The 19,923-nt window shown below is 42.9% G+C and overlaps 1 protein-coding gene across 3 annotated transcripts in view; it reads right to left on the bottom strand.

The window, feature by feature from the left end:
• prex2 (phosphatidylinositol-3,4,5-trisphosphate-dependent Rac exchange factor 2) overlaps nucleotides 1-19,923 on the bottom strand; it is a 79,867-nt gene that overhangs the window by 27,534 nt on the left and 32,410 nt on the right. For all 3 annotated transcript variants that reach the window (XM_034560054.1, XM_034560053.1, XM_034560055.1), the window contains exons 14-28: nucleotides 18,175-18,250; nucleotides 17,258-17,330; nucleotides 15,685-15,827; nucleotides 15,264-15,356; nucleotides 14,351-14,499; nucleotides 14,174-14,259; nucleotides 12,242-12,378; nucleotides 10,790-10,907; nucleotides 10,006-10,190; nucleotides 7,974-8,135; nucleotides 5,304-5,526; nucleotides 4,961-5,168; nucleotides 1,209-1,388; nucleotides 960-1,054; nucleotides 248-330 (exon numbers count right to left, since the gene is read on the bottom strand). In XM_034560054.1, coding sequence (XP_034415945.1) covers nucleotides 248-330; nucleotides 960-1,054; nucleotides 1,209-1,388; nucleotides 4,961-5,168; nucleotides 5,304-5,526; nucleotides 7,974-8,135; nucleotides 10,006-10,190; nucleotides 10,790-10,907; nucleotides 12,242-12,378; nucleotides 14,174-14,259; nucleotides 14,351-14,499; nucleotides 15,264-15,356; nucleotides 15,685-15,827; nucleotides 17,258-17,330; nucleotides 18,175-18,250 — 2,011 coding nt within the window. The remainder of the gene's footprint in view (nucleotides 1-247; nucleotides 331-959; nucleotides 1,055-1,208; nucleotides 1,389-4,960; nucleotides 5,169-5,303; nucleotides 5,527-7,973; nucleotides 8,136-10,005; nucleotides 10,191-10,789; nucleotides 10,908-12,241; nucleotides 12,379-14,173; nucleotides 14,260-14,350; nucleotides 14,500-15,263; nucleotides 15,357-15,684; nucleotides 15,828-17,257; nucleotides 17,331-18,174; nucleotides 18,251-19,923) is intronic.

Genomic DNA, 19,923 nt, shown 5'->3' with positions numbered 1-19,923 from the left:
ATATGATAATTGTTTTTGGTTTGAAAAGATTGCCATTTCACAGATTGCCATTTGCAATCTACACAATGAGACAACACAATATTTGACCTTTCACCTTAACAAGATAGCAGAAAAGTTAAGTATTCCTTTTCAGGATCAATCAAATATATTCTGATTTGAAATAATGTTTATCTGCAAGAGAGAAACTGGAATTAAGGTTCAAGAACGGCAGATAGTGAAAAAGTTACATCGATTACATCTGCCCCACCTGGCTAAACAGATGTTCAAGGAAGCTGTGAAGTTTCTTCTGCTTCTCGTGGGACAGCCACACACTGGAGGGCATCTCATCTCCTGCACAGAGGTAGTTACAACTGGTCAGCATCAGTTCACTAATGTGCCGTATGAAACACATTTTCTGTGTGTTGTCTTAATGCATCAACACTGATTTGACGGCAAATCCGGCGTGTGTGTCTGTAAATTGTCTTTCTTTCAAATGTCTTCGTGATGAAGAACAAGGGGCGCTATCTGACATCCCCTACGGCTGTAATGTGTGTGTATGGCAGTGTGACAGAGACATTCTAACACACAGAGGGGAAGGACACATGACAGGATACACAGCTGTGTGAGATGGTAATGACATTTCCAGCTGAGATGTGTGGCCAAACGCCTGTCACAGCCAATCAGATTCAACTGAAAGCTTTTTTGTTCATGTCTTCTAGAAGGTGTAATCATGCCGTTAGATTGTTATCATGGCCTGTGATCGACTTGACTAATTTGCAATGTTGTGGATGATTGGGGTGATGGATTATGACATTCAGATGGGAACTTTGATTCTGATTGAGTATGGGCATATAGATGTTACAGTATATGGTGAGTTAATTACAACTCTGTTTAAAACTGAAAGTTATATAATTTTTGTATCGGTTTACTACTGTGCGATGAAGAGTAACGCTCATGTCCGCTGCGTTGCATTTGTGTACCTGAATCCATCTCATCGCTGTGAACGTAGGAGCTACAGTGGCTGCTACAGATACTAGTGAAGGAGGCAATGGAGTTCCTGTTGCTATTACAGTCACTGAAAAAGAAACAGGATGTAAAACGTCAAGGAGAAAATATACAGTTGTGCCATTCTGGCCACTAACTTCCACAATATTGTTGTCAATTCTATGATATGGCCTTGTATAGTATTGCATATGCAGCTTGTGTCCCCACATTTCCCTTTGCTTTACCTGTAGGAGTCTCTATTGCTGATTGTGTCGTGTCCGGAGTCCTCCTGCTCGTCCCCTGCTACATTAAAACACACTTTCTTTCCGTTCCGCTCCCCTTTCTCCCCCTCACTCTCTGCCGATATGTAGTTCTCTTGGGTCCTCGCCTCTGACGCTGGAGGATGGGTGATGGAGGATAAGAGGCTGATGGAGAGAAAAAAAGGAGGAAGAGTAAAACAGTGGATAGACAGAGAGGAGGGATTACTTAAAACAGCTTTGACATTTGACACAGCAGGATAGAAACAGCTTTCTTGATCACACAAACGCGACACGGGGGGCTCTTGAATGTGTTCCGGCGCTGTGGCATATTGAACAGAAAATACAGCATGTACAGTATGCGCGTACTGTACATGTGCGTGGGCTCCAACAGCTGACCGAGTGTGACAAACAAAATTCCAACCTGTTTGCGCTTGGCTTCCGCACAACAGCTTCAGATGGTCAGGTCGTATTAATAGGTTCAAACATGCAGCAGGGTACAGCTGTGTCAACACGCTGCATAGATCAGCTCCGCTCTCACTGCTACGACTGGCCTGTATTCTATCAGACGGCTATCAGAAGAGCAGGGAGAGGCCGGCCAGGATATGTTCACAGATGCAGCAACACATGTTGGCTTTTAAGGCCATATTTCAATAAGTTTTGATCCCTCTCCATGCACACTCTCTGACACGCAATGTTTCTTTACGTTTCGGCCTTATTTTAATTTGTGTCCACTTACATTTTCCATTGTGTCATAACATCGGCCTTAAGGAAGTAGCAGAGTGGAGGCAGTGGAGAGGGGCTCATTGAACCCACTCAGTGCTACATGAAACAAACAACCTGTCTTACTTGTTCTTTCCAAATGCATCTGAGATGTTTATGCCTCATTATGATTTTATACACCTCTCCTTTCCCTTCATTCCTCTCTCTCAACTGACCCCCTTTCTACCCATTCACTGGACTGACTGGGCCTCAGAGATGCCCTCATTATGGTCCACTCCAGGAGCCACCACAATGCCTCTCCAAAGCAGAGTGGCATTCCGTCGCCATGGAGAAGCTCTCCAGGGTCTGTGATTGGCTATTGGTTAATAAAGAAGTGAGCGCAGTTTGGGGCCTTTGGGGCACAAACTATCGGAGGGAGCAAGAGAGAATAACAATGACTGGATCAGAGAGGGGACTTGAGCAGAGAGAGGAAGAGGGAAAATCAAAGCGAAAGAGAAGGCCAAAGTACACCACTGCTTATCGCAAGTAATCAGAAAGATCTCTTAATCTCCCACAGGAAGCTCTTTAACCCACTTCGACACATTAAACCATTAGATATCAATTGCCTTCTTTCTTTGTCGCATCTAGAAGTGCATCTGCATTACAAAGCTCCGCATCAGGCAGGGTCTTGATATTTGCATGCTTTGAACCATACATAAGTCATGAGACTCTATAGCTCCGAAACTGCTGCCAATCAGGACGCTATTAATAATGTGCACAGAACAAGGAAAGTATGTTAAAATGGAGGAGGAAATCCAGGAAGGGAGGAGGTCCTGATATAAAGCCAGCCCTTGTACAAGAGATGTGCTCCAGCACAGCTGTGACCCTTAATCTGTGGCCCCCGAGACAAAGGTTGACAGGTCGCTGCCTCAAAATGGATTCCTCCAGAATCAGCCAAGAAATTATGTAACGTCGTTCTATGTCATATTTTCTTTCCCTGAATTACTTGAGGATATTTCTAATCTCTGACTTCCTCTCCTGACTTTGGGTTGAGAACGGGATAGTTGCGTTTGACATCACGCCCAAAAGAGCCAATTAAATATGGCCACTTCAGTTCATTATTACATCATTAGGAAGTTGTGCTGTCAAAGTTAGGCACACCCACAACAGAAAGAGAAAGAGACACAGAGAGTGAAGAATGTCTGCGTTTAAGTGTGCAGGCGGATGTGTAGAAAGCAAATCATCGAGGAAATGAGACAAGACAAAGAGGCACAGAAATAAAGGAGCGCTATGAGAGGAATCGTAGAGCATGGAGTAGTAGTAGTGACCCCAAGCCAGTCAACGAACAGGTTAATATGCAAACTAACATAATGAAGTGCTCGGGAGTGTTGAACACACCTACAAAGGTCAGAGCAAAGCTGACTGCAGCGACTCGCTACACATCCCATATTAGTTCCACTCGTGTGAAACACTCAGGCCCACCACCACAGCTCAATCTTAACAAGCTCCTGAAGTGTGCATGTGTGTGTACGTCCGCATATTTAAACAGATAGCGGATGGTAGAGGTCATTATCCCCTCACTAGCTGTGTCTCGGACCATTTAAAAGCTTGTTGATACGATTCTACTAATTGGCACAGACAGGAGCATGACAAAATGTGTGCAGACTCAGTCATTCGATCCCTGCTGTGGACTCATTATTGCCACGGCAACATAAGGTGACAGCTACGCTCCATCTATCGACTTTAATTCACCGAATGCTGCCGCCTTGACTTATAATGACTACATCAATCTAATGATCAACTGATGAAGATGCATAACACATAAGTCAGCTGTCCACCAATAATACTACTGTGGGGGAAATCTGGTGTAGTTTCTTTTTTCTTTTTTAAGTCATCTTATTTAAAAAAGAGGTGCTGTGGTCATTTTAGAGGTTTTACACATAAGTAAGTGCATGAGTATGTGTTTGTGTTTTTCTGAGTACTGTGCATGCATATATCAGTGGTCCATTGTTGGTTAATGTCATTTCCAGATTGCACCTGGCCTAATGACACACTCTTTTCATCATAGAGATTGTATTTCCTGTTTGGGGGTCGGGAAAATAGAACTGGAGCAGTGTTTCCCATTTCCTTTGCATGGCCTCGTGTGCCTCCAAACAATAAACCCGGCGACCGTGTTGAACACAGAGTCCAGCCAGGAAATACTGATCTAACACACACACACACACACACACACACACATATACCATATTGGGTTTAAATCCAGAGCATAAATGAAGCGCGGGCATACACCTCTGTGCACAAATTGTGCGGACGCATGATCTGAAGAAAACCACCAAAATAACTCTTTTCTGTTTTCTCCATTTCCTTCTTATTCTTTCTCTCTCTCTCTCTCTCTCTCTCTCTCTCTCTCTCTCTCTAACACACACACACACACACACACATACACAGGTGCTAGAGTAATGACCTAAGTGTCTGCTTGCCAAGTGCCAGATGCAGTGCGTTGACCAAGCAAGCTGCTGAAGTTACAGCGTGTTGTATGAGGCAATCTGGTTTCAAAGGGAATTTAAAATCAAGTGGAACAGAATCGGCAGGAGGGTGTCTTTTACTGTCATGAACAACAAGAGTTACCTCCTCACGGTTGTGTGCCTACTCCAAGAAGTCGAGTTTCAGTTTGAATCCATATCTGTCCAAAATATCATCACTTCAACGTTTTACCCTATTATACGTTTGTGTGAAATTTCCTTGCCTTTGGTCACGGCTGTCGCAGATGCATAAAATATATATATATATATATATAGTTTTGCAATTCGTGAGAAATCTGTTCGAATAGATCAATCTCCAACTTTAAGGTATTTAAGGAAATGTAACACTGTGACTCACATGTGAAGGATTTGCATGGGATGGTGCATGAGAAAGTAAACATGTGTTGCTTGTTTATGTGTGTCTTTGTATTTTTGCATAATAGCTTGACCACTTGAATCTCTACATTCAGGTACAGATGTTGTATATACAGTAAGTATGGACATAAAGCCACTCACTCATGAATATGGGCACCGTGCGTCTCCATCTCCTTGACAACCATGGTGAGTTTGTAGAGGAGTTTCTGGTAAGAGTCCAGGGTGAGCAGGTCTTCCTCTCTTAGCAGGAAGCGAAGGCCGTGACCCTCCGTCCTGCCCAGGCTATGACCTGATGGTGCGGCCATCGTGGTGATGGTATGCTGGACATTAACCATGGGGTTTAGCTTACCTGAGGCAACACAAACATGTCAGAAAAGAAAGAGCACCAGTTTGAAAAAAAGGCTAAATTCCAAGCATATTTTGATGTATTATTCAGCATCATTCTACTGTGCAGGTGTTCTTCATGCACCCGGTCCTCTCTCACCCTGCTCAGCACTGCTGCGCCCTCCCTTCTCCATCGTGTTCTTCCTGTTGTCCAGCTGCACACCAAAGGCACTACCCAGAGAGGTGGTGGTCTTTGGGTAGGACACCTCCATCACATTGAAATGACAGTTTGTTGGGCAGAAGTCGCTGCTATGGAGGGGGGACACCTTAGCTTTAGCCTGCTTAAAGGTGGGCCACGCTCGGTTCTTCAGGACCCGAGCAAACTGTCATACAGTAGAAAAGAGACGAGCGTATGGTTTAGAGATAACACATGCTTTCTTTAATGTGACTGGTGAAGTGAAAAGAGCATTTGATATAACTATTGTGATAGAGTTTGCACTATAACAGCATATACTGCAGATAATGCCCTCCTATAATAATAATAATACATTTATTTATATAACACCTTTAAAAACAGATTTTACAAAGTGCTCTACATATAAGCAAGGTAAAAACATAAGTAAACATTTCAGAAAATACATGACGGGAGATGGATTTTTGATTTATGCCGGAAAGGAGGGAGTTGCAGTAGTCGAGTCGAGAGAAAATGAGTGCATGAATGACTTTTTCCAGATCTGAGCGTGACAATATGGGTTTGATATTTGAGATTATTCTTAATTGAAAGAAGCAGGACTGGACATTTTTTTTAATCTGTGATTCAAAATGTAATTGAGAGTCAAACATTACACCCAAATGTCTGGCAACAGGTTTTAAATAAGCAGCCAAGGGACCAAGTTGACTCTTGATGAGACTGGTGTTATTGTTTGGGGAACTGAATAATATGACTTCTGATTTGGAGTTATTGAGCTGAAGAAAATGTTGAGCCATCCAGCAGTTCACGTCAGAGAGACAATCTAAGATAGCAGCCAGGCTCTCTGGGTCACCAGGTCTCATTCCCTATGATGTTGGCTGGTAGGTTTAGAAGATACTTCACATGTCTGAATCTTAGCATTATGTAGCTGACGTGTACTTCACCAGCCTTAAAATAAAAGGTGAAACACGCCAAAGAATGTCTGTCAACTAAATGTAGCATTTTGTTTTATACACATGACAGATGGCGCTATGAGAAAAGCACAAACTCACATCACTGGACATTTCCCACACTCCTCATCTTTTATGTGGCAGTTCAAATATTTAACCCAAAGGAAAGATTCGAGACAGACACATAACATCGTCATTGCTCATATAAGTGAAGAACTCCAGACTCCAACATGAACGGTTATTATTTAATTAAACTCATATCCTCGTGTTATGAGATTAGAAGATGAAATTATCATTTCATTCATTTAATTTGGGTAAGTTCATGTTTTTAATGTGTTGCAGAGGAGCACACTTTTCATTGAGAATGTTGTTAATAAAGTAAATATGCTGCTCAGATAAGTTACCAGCACATGGATCCTGTCCACATTGTTAAATGAGAAATATCTTCCCGGGTGGCTTAATGCTGTAGAACTTCTATAGGACATTTAACTCCACGCATCCCTGCTGTGCAAGGACACTTCCTGAACGTTCCACAAGATAGCGTCTCCATGCAAACCTCAAGGGAGCCCGACGGACTGCTTGGATCCAAAAGAGCTGATACAGAATATCACATTTTTTTCTATGCAACATTTGGTTGCACTTTCCTTGAACCCTCCATCACAGGGCCTGCATCCTGTCTTGGTATAATCCACCGGATCACTTTTTTCAGCAACGTGGGCTGTTAAGCAACATACGCATAACATAATGTGTATGTCAGCTAAGGAACTTAAACCAAACATGTCTTCCCGCTTCTCTCAGATAGCTGGAGTAAGAAGCCTCTGCTCCGAGCGAGATGATGTGCTCCAGATGGATCGCGAGCTGACCTTCTCTTGAGAGTCTCACCACATCTCTTGTCTCGAGAGGTTAGGACTCTTATTTCCAGGCCTTAGGTTAACAACTCTCTGTTCTGTCTTTCTGTCTATGTGTCTTCCCTCTTTCATCCTTGCTCTCTCTCATTTCTTCCTCCTTCTTTTATTCTTTCACTATTAACCCCCACCTTTTTTTTCCTCTTGGGGTCTGAGAAGGAACGCTCCAGTGCAGGAGAGGATCTTACACAACTAAAGTCCGACTGTGCCTGTGCATGGCTATTTATAAGTGACTGGTAATTAATCCAAGGCTCACTTTAATGTTGAGTCAGATCTTTTTCCCTTTTCCCTCTCACGCACTATTGCACACAATGGAATGTTAGGCCTAGAGTCACATGCTTACACATGTGAATGAAAAGTGATGAAAATACTATCGCTCCATCAACAACCAGCTGCAACCTAATTGCAAACACCAGATAATATTACATGTTGCACACACATTCCCAACGGTCGACATAAATGACAGACATCTTGGAAGTAGTTCTTCTTCAGTCTCAGTTCAGTGAGAAGCGATTAGATTTTAGTGCAACGCTTGTGTTTATCATCGGTTTGATGCCCTCTGATATGTTAATAATGTCTGTGCAGTGACAAAACAAGCATCCACCTACAGTATGTCTCTTGTGTACATTTCCAGTGTGTTTTTCTTACTTTCCCAGCTCTTTTTTTACATGTGAAAGAGTTTCTTTTCAATTTCACTGTGTCTTTTATTGTCAGTCGAGTACATTTTCATGGTTCCACGCTGCTTAAAACTACATGCAGTTCATGATGAAGAGCCTCTTCGTTACCTTTCTGTAGTTGGTGATTCGCCGGTTGATGTGCTCCACCCTCTCACCGCACATGGCACTGAAGCGTACCTGCAGCTCCTCTGGGATTACATCACAGCTGGAACTCAACCTGCCACACATCTGCACAAGCGTGTCATCATTACACGCCAGCGCCTCCAGGATCTGGTCAGAGAAAGGGCAAAGGCAGCGATGATTAACTGATACGCAAAAAAAGCCTCTAGAAATCCCTTTTGGAACCAATAGTGGGACGTAAATAAATGACCAAGCTTTTCTTTAAATTGGAAAACAAAACAGAATTTGTCCAGAGTGGATTCTTCTACAGCCTTTCATGAGCAGTTAAAGCGATATCTAAAATCTCCATGTGCTATTCATAAATCCATGGAGATAAACCAAGATTGTGATACATATGCTGTACGTATGTAGACTCTAACTTTCCAGATCAGAGATTACATTTGAGGAGGAAGAGAGACACAAATCTCTGAGCCGTCTTAATGAGATGCCCAAGTGGAGAAGAGAGAAAAGCAGCAGAGGAAATGTAACAGCAGGAGACTAAAGCACAAAAAAAAACATGTGCCCCGACATCGTTCCCAATATTAAAATTCAACATCACACAGATTTCAGAGGACATCTGGGACAGATGGTTATCATAATGCTTAAATGACTTTCCCTTTGGAAGAATGGGAAACGACTTATAGACGGAGCAGATATGTCAAGTTTTATTTCTGTGCATGTCATTGGGTTTCGTTTAAGATGCTTTTAAATACTTCTAGACATGAAACCAACTTGCGATCTCTGTTACCACTGTTTACCACGAATAAGAGATGTTGTTCATCATGGTATTAGGCAGAAAGATGCTGCAAACTGCTTTTTAATTTCCACATCAGCATGTGTGCATATATGTCGGAGTGAATATCTCCTTTCCTCCGCGTATCTTATATCAATAGAGATCATTCTGTGAACATCACTGCTGGGATGAAAATGAGTGCACTTAACACAGCTGGGAACTAACAGGACTAAAATAAAGCTGTCAGTTTTAACAAGCATCAAGCCCCTACATCTACACAGCAGGAGGGCTGTTGGCTGTATCCGTCTGTGCCAAAGTATTCAAAACACAAACAATTACATTATGACATTTGTGTGACATTCCAAAATTAAGGAAAAATGTCTCGACAAAGTTCATCTGATTTATCACTCAGAAATCTGATAGATTACAAATGCGACTGAGATTTCACTTTCAGCCAAGCAGCACAAACAAAGAAAACCATGACTTGTCGTACTCATTTTCATCTACTGTTACGCAGCCTGGTGTGGGACAGAAGTCATGGTTTCTTTACGTCTTTATTGTTCTCCCTCATCAAGCGTGGCTCAGCTCTGAGGTGATAAACCCCAACAGCACTGTCCCTCTCTTGCTCTCACTGCCATCCACAGCACAGTAAGGATTAAACAGTTACAATGATAATAAAAATAATTGCCATAGGTTGAACTAGACATTCCACTTGGACTGAAAAGGGCACGATTACCCACTGGGACAAAAATTAGCTGTCGGCCTCGATCCCACTTTCTGTGAGTTGTGTATATTTCCTGTTGAGTACAAGTTCCCATCATATACGGTGCATACAGCACATAGCCACTTTATTAGCTGTTGCCCATAGCCCCAAAAACAGAAACAGAGGACAGAATAACAGATATTAAAACTAGATTTTGAAACGTTGACACTGGTTGGTAATTTAGCATTATGGCTGGACCAAACAAATCAAATGTACTGAATTACCAACATCACTGTTTTCAGAAAATCAATAGTCTGAATCCCACATAATGAAACCACCATAGTCCTAAAGTCCACTTAAGATATCCAGATTAACTGGTCCTACTTTCACTAATTCTGACATGAAAAAGAAATCCAGCATGGGAAATGCACTGTAAAGCACTGATGGTATTGCTACCAAGATAAATGTCACAATAAATCATTATAAAGATATTAGGTTGCATCATTTAGCCCGATATTCATCCCACTAACTGCAGCACAGAATACCTTTGCAGTGAGGCTGAAGAATCCCTTTGGTTCGACCATCTTTTCCAGTACGTGACACTTGATGCCGGCTGTGCTGTCATACTCGTACATCACTCCGTACTCCAGGTGGACGTTGTCCACCGTCAGACTGACGTGGTCCTTCTTGCCGTCGATGATGGCTATGGTGTTGAATTTGTCCATCACCTCTGAGATTATATAGAAACACAGGAGAATGAAGCGAAGGTGATGAAACAGATCTCTGTTAACTGGCTGCACAAATCAGAAAGATTATGTACTGTGTCATCTTCTGTGATAAACACAAAGGATCTCCATCTTTACCGCAAAAAAATGTGATCATAATTGCACTGTGGGAGTTCTGAGACCACCAAATCTGCAGTTCATTTTAGAGGAAGACCCTCCGCACATGGCTTCCCTCGATAGCCCTCCTAAAAGGATTCCAAGAGTATTAAGTTAACCAGCCCTATGCTAACGCGATGACTTAATACGGCAATAAATCCTGCCCCATGGCTGTTTGGTACGAGGGGAATAGCTTTCCTGTTTAACTTTCTTATTGGGATCCATAAATCGTAGGAGGGAATTAACACTTGATGAGCCAGAGGGGGCGGCTGTTCACAGACTAACACACTCCAGATGAGCGCTCCGTCTGACTTGTTAACTGGAGAGGGCGACGGACTTGTGTTCCTGCGAACAAGCCTGTGTGACATCCACAAACACCTTCAGGGGAATTTTATTTGACCAGGTTCTTGTTGCAGTTTATTTTGAGTGTGTGTTTGTGTGTGGTCACCTTCTACTTTACACTCAAAGCCGTCTCCGTTCTCCTCAGGGGTCGGTTTCTGGTTTGTTGTCTGGTTGTCCTCCTGGGCGCTCTCACTGTTGTTGTACACCCACTTTATAGTGTCTTGCTGCAAAGGATTATTATATTGGAATTAAGAAGTTTAATCAAATGTTTTGGCAGCATACAAAAATATGTTTAGTCTTTCTATTTATACTTTGAACTTCTATTAAACTGCAAAACATCTGTATGTTTTAAAAAAATTAAATTGTCTGGAAACATTACAGTCACTCATGCACAAAACTGTCAAAACAAATCAGTGTATCGTAGCATCACTCGTGCTCAACAGATGGCATTTCTATTGCTAGGAAGAGGGGAGATGAGGAAAAATCAAACTCTTAACGTGTGTATGGACTGGTGAATATGTGTGTGTGTGTGTGTGTGTGTGTGTGTGTGTGTGTGTGTGTGTGTGTGTGTGTGTGTGTGTGTGTGTGTGTGTGTGTGTGTGTGAAAAAGAAAAAGGGAAAAAGGGAAAAATAGAAAAAGAGAAAAAGAGAAAAAGAGAAAAGGACAAAGAAAGAGAAAGAGGGCGGTTCCTCTGCGTCCATACTTGATGTAAACCAGATCCCCAGTCATGTTGGAACCCTGAAGTGCTTCATTAAGCCTAAAGTCCCAGCGGGGCTCAATTATAGTGACACACTACACTAACTCACAACATTCACACACCATTGGGTTTCTATTTTCACACAATTGTCCCACCTTCAACAGGTGGACTGTGCCTGCTCTCTCCCTCTACACTGCTGTCAACCACTCTTTCAGGAAAAAAAAACTAAAAACCTGGCTGGCCTGTCCTCCATCTTTTACCTCCCTCTCACCAGCACTGAGCTCCAGCCACCCCCAGATCCTTTCCCACCTCTCTGCAGCCTGCCAGTCTCCCACAGCGGGCCCACCGCTGTGAGCCAGAGGTCAGAACTGGAGGAGCCAAAACTACTATTATTTCTGCGCAATGACCCAAGAGAAGGAAGGAGGGAGTCAGAAGGAGAAAGAAAGAGAGAGAGAGACAAAAAGAGAGATATTAAGGCAAACGGGAGCTAAGAGGTCTGTGTGCTCTTTCTCACGGTCATCTAGTCCTTGTTTCCCCTCTTTTTGTACCTGTTGTTGTTTAATGATCACTCACACTTCTCTTCCTTCTAGTTTTAGAACATAACTATTGGATATACTAACATACAATACCCAAAACATTTTATTTTCTACCAGTGAGTTCATGGGAAATGAAAGTTTGACCTCCGAATTCAACGTAATTGCATAAAATAAATAATCCTTTCTTCATGCTGCTCATCGGTATTTCTTTATTTTCATGGTATACATGATTGATAACCTAAATATTGAGTCAACATTTCCCCCCTGAATTAAAACTATTGAAAAACTGCTGTGTCTAGTCAGGTTCCCTTCTTCCTGTCTCACCTGTGTGGGTCGACGGTACTTCCTGCACGCGGTGACGTGAGCGATGACGCTGGCATGGCTCTCCTTGCTTACGTTGATGCCGTTCACCTTGATGATGCACTGGCCCGGGTGGAGACCGGCGATGGCTGCCACCGTGCCTGGCATGAGAGAGAGGATAGTTGTCTATAGGCCAATAACTGCTGCACGTTATCATACAGGTAAGAGCTGCATCACGCTGAAACAAATACTAGCACATCCCAAAACATCTTCCACATCCTGTGCACAAAATTGGGTTGAACAACATTCCTTTTCTTCTTTGTATTTACAACTTTGTTTCCTGTTTTGGCAGCTCAGGAGGAGTGTGAGAAGGAGCGTGGAGAGGAGGGAAGTTGTTTATCTTGAGTAGACGAGGATCTCTCTGAGGGATGTGATTCAGACCATACTGTAAGAGAACTTCAAGGTTTACAGCTATCAGAAGGAAGTGCATGGCAGACTAAATATTCCTCCCATTTGTTTTCATAGCTCCTTAAGTACACACCATGCATACCTCACACTGCAATAGTATTGTATGGATGAATATATTGAGTTGTACTTCTTTAAGTGCAGTAAGAAAGTATATCAACAGACAGGTCCACTGGATTTAATAATACAACAGAAAAACAGGCTACAGTCCAACACGAGGGCCAATAAGACAGGGACTGCAAAGACGAGTGCGGTACAAGATACCACATTCCAACGTTCATAGTATTGGAGTTTGATATAATGCTCTGCTTTCTCTGGTAGGTTGCTCTTTGGAAAAATAATCTGGTGAGCAGGATGTGTGTTTTGAAGCATTAACATTTGCTTAATAGCCATTCCATTATCCGAACCGCTTATCCTATTTATGGTCGCGGGGCGCTGGAGCCGATCCCAGCTGACATGATTAGGCGAAGGCAGGGTTCACACTGGATAGGTCGCCAGTCCATCTCAGGGCACATATAGAAACAGACAACCATTCACACCTACGGGCAATTTAGAGTCCAATTAACCTGAGCTGTATGTCTTTGGACTGTGGGAGGAAGTCGGCGAACGCGGAGGGAACCCACGCTGACGACATGCAAACTCCACACAGAAAGGACCACCCAGATCGGGATCCAAATGCGGAACCCTATTGCTGTGAAGCGACAGTGCTAGCCACTACACCATCGTGCAGTCTAGAACTGGTAGCACAAACTTAAAATGTATTTAATCTGATCAATGGCTCCTTCTCCTTGTCTCACCTCTTCCTGTCTCTCAGTTGCTCTGCCTCTATTTGGTATTACCTGCTCTTGTTGACCTCAGACACCAGGGGACAGCAGCTGTTATGACAATCCAAGTGATTAGACACCTTCTACATCATCAGCTTTGTCTCGGGGGATGAGTGCATCTACACAGCAGGCTCCCAGGCAACCACATCAGCAAGCCAACCCATGCACACACAAACAGACACACACAAGCACAGGCACATACATGCAAGCACATTTCTACACCTCTATCTTAATTCGATTGCTTAAGAAAATAAATAATAAATAAATTCCCCTGGGAACAGCAAGACAAGGCCAAGGATTGTTTTTTGATTGGACCCTATCATGTGCCAGCCCCGATAGCAATGCTACTAAACACGCTGTGTTCGGAGAAAAACAGGGACTCTGCATCTCCATCACACAAGGGCACTCAACCACTGAACAAATCTAAATAGCTACATGGAAATTATTTGTAATGTGGAAAGTGACTGATAACCAGCTAATTCTCTATTTTGGCTTACGCCATTAAGCAACCAGCTGCACCACATGGAGAGCATGAGTGAGGAAAATTGGCCCCTTGTGGCCAAAGCACGCACACCCACATATACTGGTGTGGCATCTGCTCGCCAGCTGTGCCACAATAACACGATGAATCAAGACAGCTCAAGGGGTAGAGTTGGCGATCTCCTACCTCTCCCAACAGCATGGACCACAGAAGGGCCGAAGCCACGAATCTGGAAACCCAACCCATCAGCGGAGTCTGGGATCTTTATCGTCCTGGTGACAAGTGGAGGAAAAATAAGCTGATACAAATTATGTTGACAATATTTATTTGGCCCTACCGTAACACATAGTAGAACTGACTTACTCTCTTGGCTTGGTGCTAACCAGCACCCTGAGGGGCCCCTTGCTGTTGAAGCACTGCCTAAGGAGAGCTTCCACTTCAGAGAAAGGCCTGAGGAAAACCAGGTCTCCGTTTATGGCAAATAACTTCTTCCCCACCTCGAGGCCAGCCATCTTAGAGAAGAGAAAACAACAGATGATACAACAATATTAAGTCAATCATCAGTTTTTAATGTCATACAGAATCACAATGAAATGTTTGTCATTTTGAACTTCAAGTCAAATCTTTCGGGATAAGAACACCAATATTCCACAAGGATTTCAATACTTTAGAGATAGCTTTTCACAATAAGTATACAGCTAGATCCTGTTGTGTATGTCATTGTCCCAGACTGAATATTTAAAAGCAACTGTGTATGCGATCCAGACCAGACAGACTCGTTCTGTGCTACTTCAGGACTGGAGGGAATTATGGGTCATGAGCTCATATTGATCACATTTGCCTTCAAACTCCTCGGTCCCATATTCATTTAGCATATCAAAGCTAAACACCAAAGGAGACCTCAAAAATATGGTGGCCTTTAATGCATTTCTGCACGATAATGCTTCTAAAGTTAGCATCCGTGTCGATCACCTAAAAGCAGGTTAGAGGTTTAGATTTTTTTATGAAAGATGATTGAACCACATTTTAACAACAAAAGGCTTCTGCTGACACTCATCTGTTAAAAAGACATCTCAGCTTTGCAGAAAAACTTTGAGGAAACAAAATAAAATGCAGCATAATTCTGTTAAATTACAGAGTCTGAACACCATGAAGCCAAAAACACTCTTAGATATCGTGCATGTGTGTGTGAGTGTGAGTGTGAGTGTGAGTATGAGTGTGAGTGTGAGTGTGAGTGTGAGTGTGAGTGCGTGCGTGCGTGCGTGCGTATTCTCACCTCAGCTGGGGAACCCTTCTCTACAGATTTGATGATGGGGACTCTGTTTCTCTCTTCCAGCGTAAAGCCATAGCCTCCGTCATTGGGCCTTATCTAGAAAGAAAAAAAAACACCGTCTCCCATCAGAAAAATCCCAAGCCAGCAGACTGAGACATTTTCACAGAGAACAAACACACGGACAGATAGCAGCCATAGTCGTATTTGCTCAAGCCTTAGAAAAGAATGCTTACTGAGGTATAAAATGGACTTTTGCAGTGTTATGACTTTTCCTTCTCCCAGCTGTGTGCTTCCTTATGATTTACCGTGCCTTTGGTTTGTTCTGAGTTGTGGGTACGTTATAGCAAAGTCATAGTATTTCAGACAGGATGGGAGTTAATCAATCACCATAAGCCACCAAGGAGTACAGTAAGCGGGCACTCACCAGGAGAGACTTTGAGATGACGTTCTCAACTATCTTCAGGTCGTGCTTCATGGGTTTGTGCTTGGTGTTGGAACCCTCCATCTCCTCATCAGCGAAGAAACGAAATAACAAGGGCTCGTCCTTGAATTCACTCTTTTCCAACACTGAAGGAGGTAACAACAAAGTCAGAACTGAGTAGATGAAAAAGAAACAACTGGCAATGAAATTGCTGAATAATCATATTTCGGGCAACCAGTGTGTTTTAAAGTTTTAGGTCCAACATCAAAGATGAACTTGTGAGAAAAAGTTATTTTTGTCTCTTGTGCATTTTTGAACTGCTTTTAATCTCAAAAGTATTATGTAACTTTGACATGACTTTGACAAGGATTGTGAAATTGTGATGAAATGAATGGAAACCAATGGCTGTGTGGAAGGGCAGACAAGCCATTAACATTTTATAATACAATACAATTGCAAATTGGATAATTCTGTCATAATATATGGTCTAGTTCAGTGGCCCAGACAGTCTATTGATGGTTTATTGAAAACTTTACTCTCTTGATCATTCATTCTTTTTTGGACATCGTTGGAATATGTGCAACTCTTTACTTAGAGAAGCATCATTTTGGCTGTGCATAATTAGAATATATTCTAATGATTAATCAAACATTTTTCATGACGTTAACACGTTTGAAAGTTATTATTCACACGCAAAATGGAGCACACCAATTTGCAGTTTAATACATGTGCACTATGTATCCCAATATGCACAAACACACACTGTGAGAGAAAGTGAGACCCCACTTTCATTGCATGAACTCAGTCTCCACAGCAACAACACGCCTTCACCTAGACTTAGTGGAGGAGTTTTGAAAAACAACCCTATTCTTCATTCCACTCAAGATATAAGTGTAATAACCAAATAACGTACCTGCACGAATGGTGAAATTATCCTGAAGGCTGTGCACGTGAAAAGTGTGACGGCTGGGACTGTTATGTACCATAGATGTGCTGGTTATTTGTAGAGTGAGACTTATACTGTGGGTAGTTTGGAGCAGTTACATCATGGAGGTACCAGGAGACACAAAGTGACTCATACTGTAGTGTGTATGATGTGGACTTTGGCACGAGGGAGGGGCAGAGTTACAAACAAGTCCGACTCGCATAAACAAACTGCAACCATGGCTACTGACCGTTTTGCCCATAAACTGAAAAACATCCACGTGTTCTCTGCCAAGTTCTCACAGCGAAGGCAAAACCTGCATGTACTCTGCACTTGGTTACTTAGGTTTCGATGCACACAAGTTAACGATAGCATGCATGGATACAGCCACAGCCCGAACCACACATACAAATGACAAATTAATTCACTGGATTGGAAATATGTTTTATTCCTGGGGCAAAGGGATTATAAGTAGAAATGGAGCGAGAACAAGAGTGGTTGTGTTCTCAAACAGGATGCTAAATGCCAGGCGCCCTCTGTGCGGTTTTCTCCAAAGTATTCAACTCTCATTTAGTAAATGATGAACAGGATTCCACTGTTTGTGAACGGCAGGATCAAGAACTTTTTTTTGGTTTGTGAGAAGTGCTGTACCGTGATGCATGAAGCCATTGTCGCACATCTCCACCCCCAAGATCAACGCTTCCTCCCTGGTTCTGCAGTCCCCCTGAACCAGAAGACACGGGAAAGAGGACGAGTTGGCGCAGCGGAGAAATGTTTAAGCATAAAGAGTGGAAAGAGTAAATGAGTCAAGGGAAAAAAGAGAAAGACACAGAACAAAGGACATTGTATGTTTAGAGAGCAGTCAAAATGTCACACTCAAACTCTCCCCCCCCCCCCCTCCCTTTGTTTCTGCATCCAAAATCCCAGAGGCCAGCGGAGCCCCTCCACACTTCATCTTGAACACAGCCAAAATCATGTAAGTGTGACAGCTCTTGAAGTCCCACTGAAGAAGTCACAGCAATTCCACTGGCCTGGGTCAAACACATTCATATAAATAAGGACTACCACACACATACACACTTATATGCACACACAAACACACACATTTCATTTCTTTGTTGCCGTCCTGGACAGGACTATCAATCTGTCAACCTCAAAGCTTCCTGTCAAAGACAAAAAAGCTCAGCTGTCGAATGAGTTCAGCTTTCCTCTCTTCGTTTCCTTTTGGCTCCGCTGAGAGCCTCAAGTCTGGAGGCAAGAAACGCTTTGTTGTCTCAGTTCCTTTCCTCTGTTGCACATTTGAAGTAGCCCACACAACGACATATACAACAATCAAATTGGCATGTTTGAAGTTGTGCATTAATTCAGGAGAAAAATGTTCACACGTGTAAAAAAAAATCTAATTATTTATCCTTTTTGATTCACAATTTTGCTTGGAATAATTTATTGAACAAACACTTAGTTGACTGTCGACTATGTGATCATATCGTGATCAAACTTCCACTGATATTTGATATAAGATACTGTTAGTCCTCTTTTAAAGTGTGTGAAGCTAAATCAGGGTTTACCTGTGCAATAAGCCAGTCTATGAGCTTGTTGGCCATCACCACTGATTTGTAGGTCCGCAAATGGTAGTCCTTATCCCTGGATTGGTAAGAAAAGCAGAACACTTCATGAGAGGAAAACAAAATTCTACTTTCAAACTTAAACTCTGCCATATTACTTTTCAACTCAGTGATTCACTTTCACCATAATAAATCCAGATGGTGAACATGTGAAGTAGTAATTTCTTGGTCTATTTAAACAAAAATAGCAATGAAGCCTAAAAGAGGGTTAATAAATTCCAACTGTCAGAAAGGCGTGGTCACGTTTCAAGCACTGGCAGTTGCGTCATAAATTTGTGTGAGTTTCTGACAGTCGGTGACAGCAAAACAGCATTCCTCTGAGCATGGCTGGTAGCAGCCCCTGCTGTGTGTGGCCCTCGGGTGCCCCATGTCAGTCTGGTGTTGATGTTCCCAGTGTTACCCACACTGCCGCACAGGCACAGAGAATGCCGCCTGAAATGGAGCTGTGACTTTTCCCATGAACACAGGGGCCTCCCCGGGGACGCGCAGGGGCCGAGCTGCAGGCCGGGAAAGTCCAGAACCACAGTGACTTACACCGCTCTACCACTTACACCGCATGCAAGCACTCACTCAGACACACACACACACACACACACATGCCTGTCTTGCACACAAGCAGTTCAGAGAAGTAAAAAATGACATGTGCCAAACTGAAGTCTAATATCAGCTGTCTGGAGCTGTTCAAAATGTGAAGCATGAGAAGCCAAATGCTGCCCTGTTTCCTCCACAATGGATCATTCTGTTGCATAACTGTATTCGACAGCCTGAGTTGGTCTCTGATGATGACGATGGTGTTGGTATTAGCCGGTGAGGCACTCTGCGCTGCCGTCCCATGCATAAACTCTTGGACCAGAAGAGAAAAAGAGAAACCCTTGTTTTGTCCCTGAATGGGATACTGGAGAAAGGGAGACTGGAGCACAGTGAGGCTGTCAGAGTGAAAAATGGGGGTAAAGAGCGGTCCAGTGGGCAGCCATATGTCCGGCATGAGGAAACAGCAGTTTGAGGAGTAACAGAAGGAAAGGTCAGAGAGGTGGTTTTCAACTTGCCGTCCAAAGAAGAAAGTTTGCCTTGACATGATTAAATGGATGATGAAGGCAAACGTTGCATTTTCAAAGCATTCTTTGACATAAATTATGCAGAGGATGCTGAAAGTTCAAGATTTAATTAACTGTTTCAGTCTTGATGGATTACTCAAGTATGGTGCGCCATATCGTTAGTTATTTTTAACAGACGCTGAACTGAAATGTCGGTTTTTCCCCTGTGTGAAGATAATTTATGATTGACCTTTCCTGCATTGTGTGGGTTTGTAGCCTCTATGTGTGCATTTTGAACAATGTTTTCTCATTGCATAAATACTCAAACAACTGTGTGTACACAGTATTAGCCTATAGTGGACTTTTCAAACGTATAATCAGAGTCCCCGGAGCTTTCTTGTGAGGAAAGTTCAGTGTGAGGGGTGGGGGACAGACGTTATGTGGGCGTATGGGGGTTGCATGGTGTACGTTCCTCCCCCCTTTGTTTCATCTATCTTGCTATGCCTGGAAATTATACCTAATTAGGCAGGGGCCGGTTGCTCCAATTAAACTCTGGCATTCCCAGGCCCAGTGATGCATTGTACTACTGTCAGTGAGAACGCACTGCACAGATACGCTGGCTTACAACACACGCACACACCTCTCGAGCACCAAGAAG

The sequence above is a fragment of the Cyclopterus lumpus genome, chromosome 20 (assembly GCF_009769545.1).
Source record: "Cyclopterus lumpus isolate fCycLum1 chromosome 20, fCycLum1.pri, whole genome shotgun sequence".
NCBI lineage: Eukaryota > Metazoa > Chordata > Actinopteri > Perciformes > Cyclopteridae > Cyclopterus > Cyclopterus lumpus.
The sequence above is the reverse complement of the archived record's forward strand: the minus strand, read 5'-3'. Positions and strand labels throughout refer to the sequence as shown.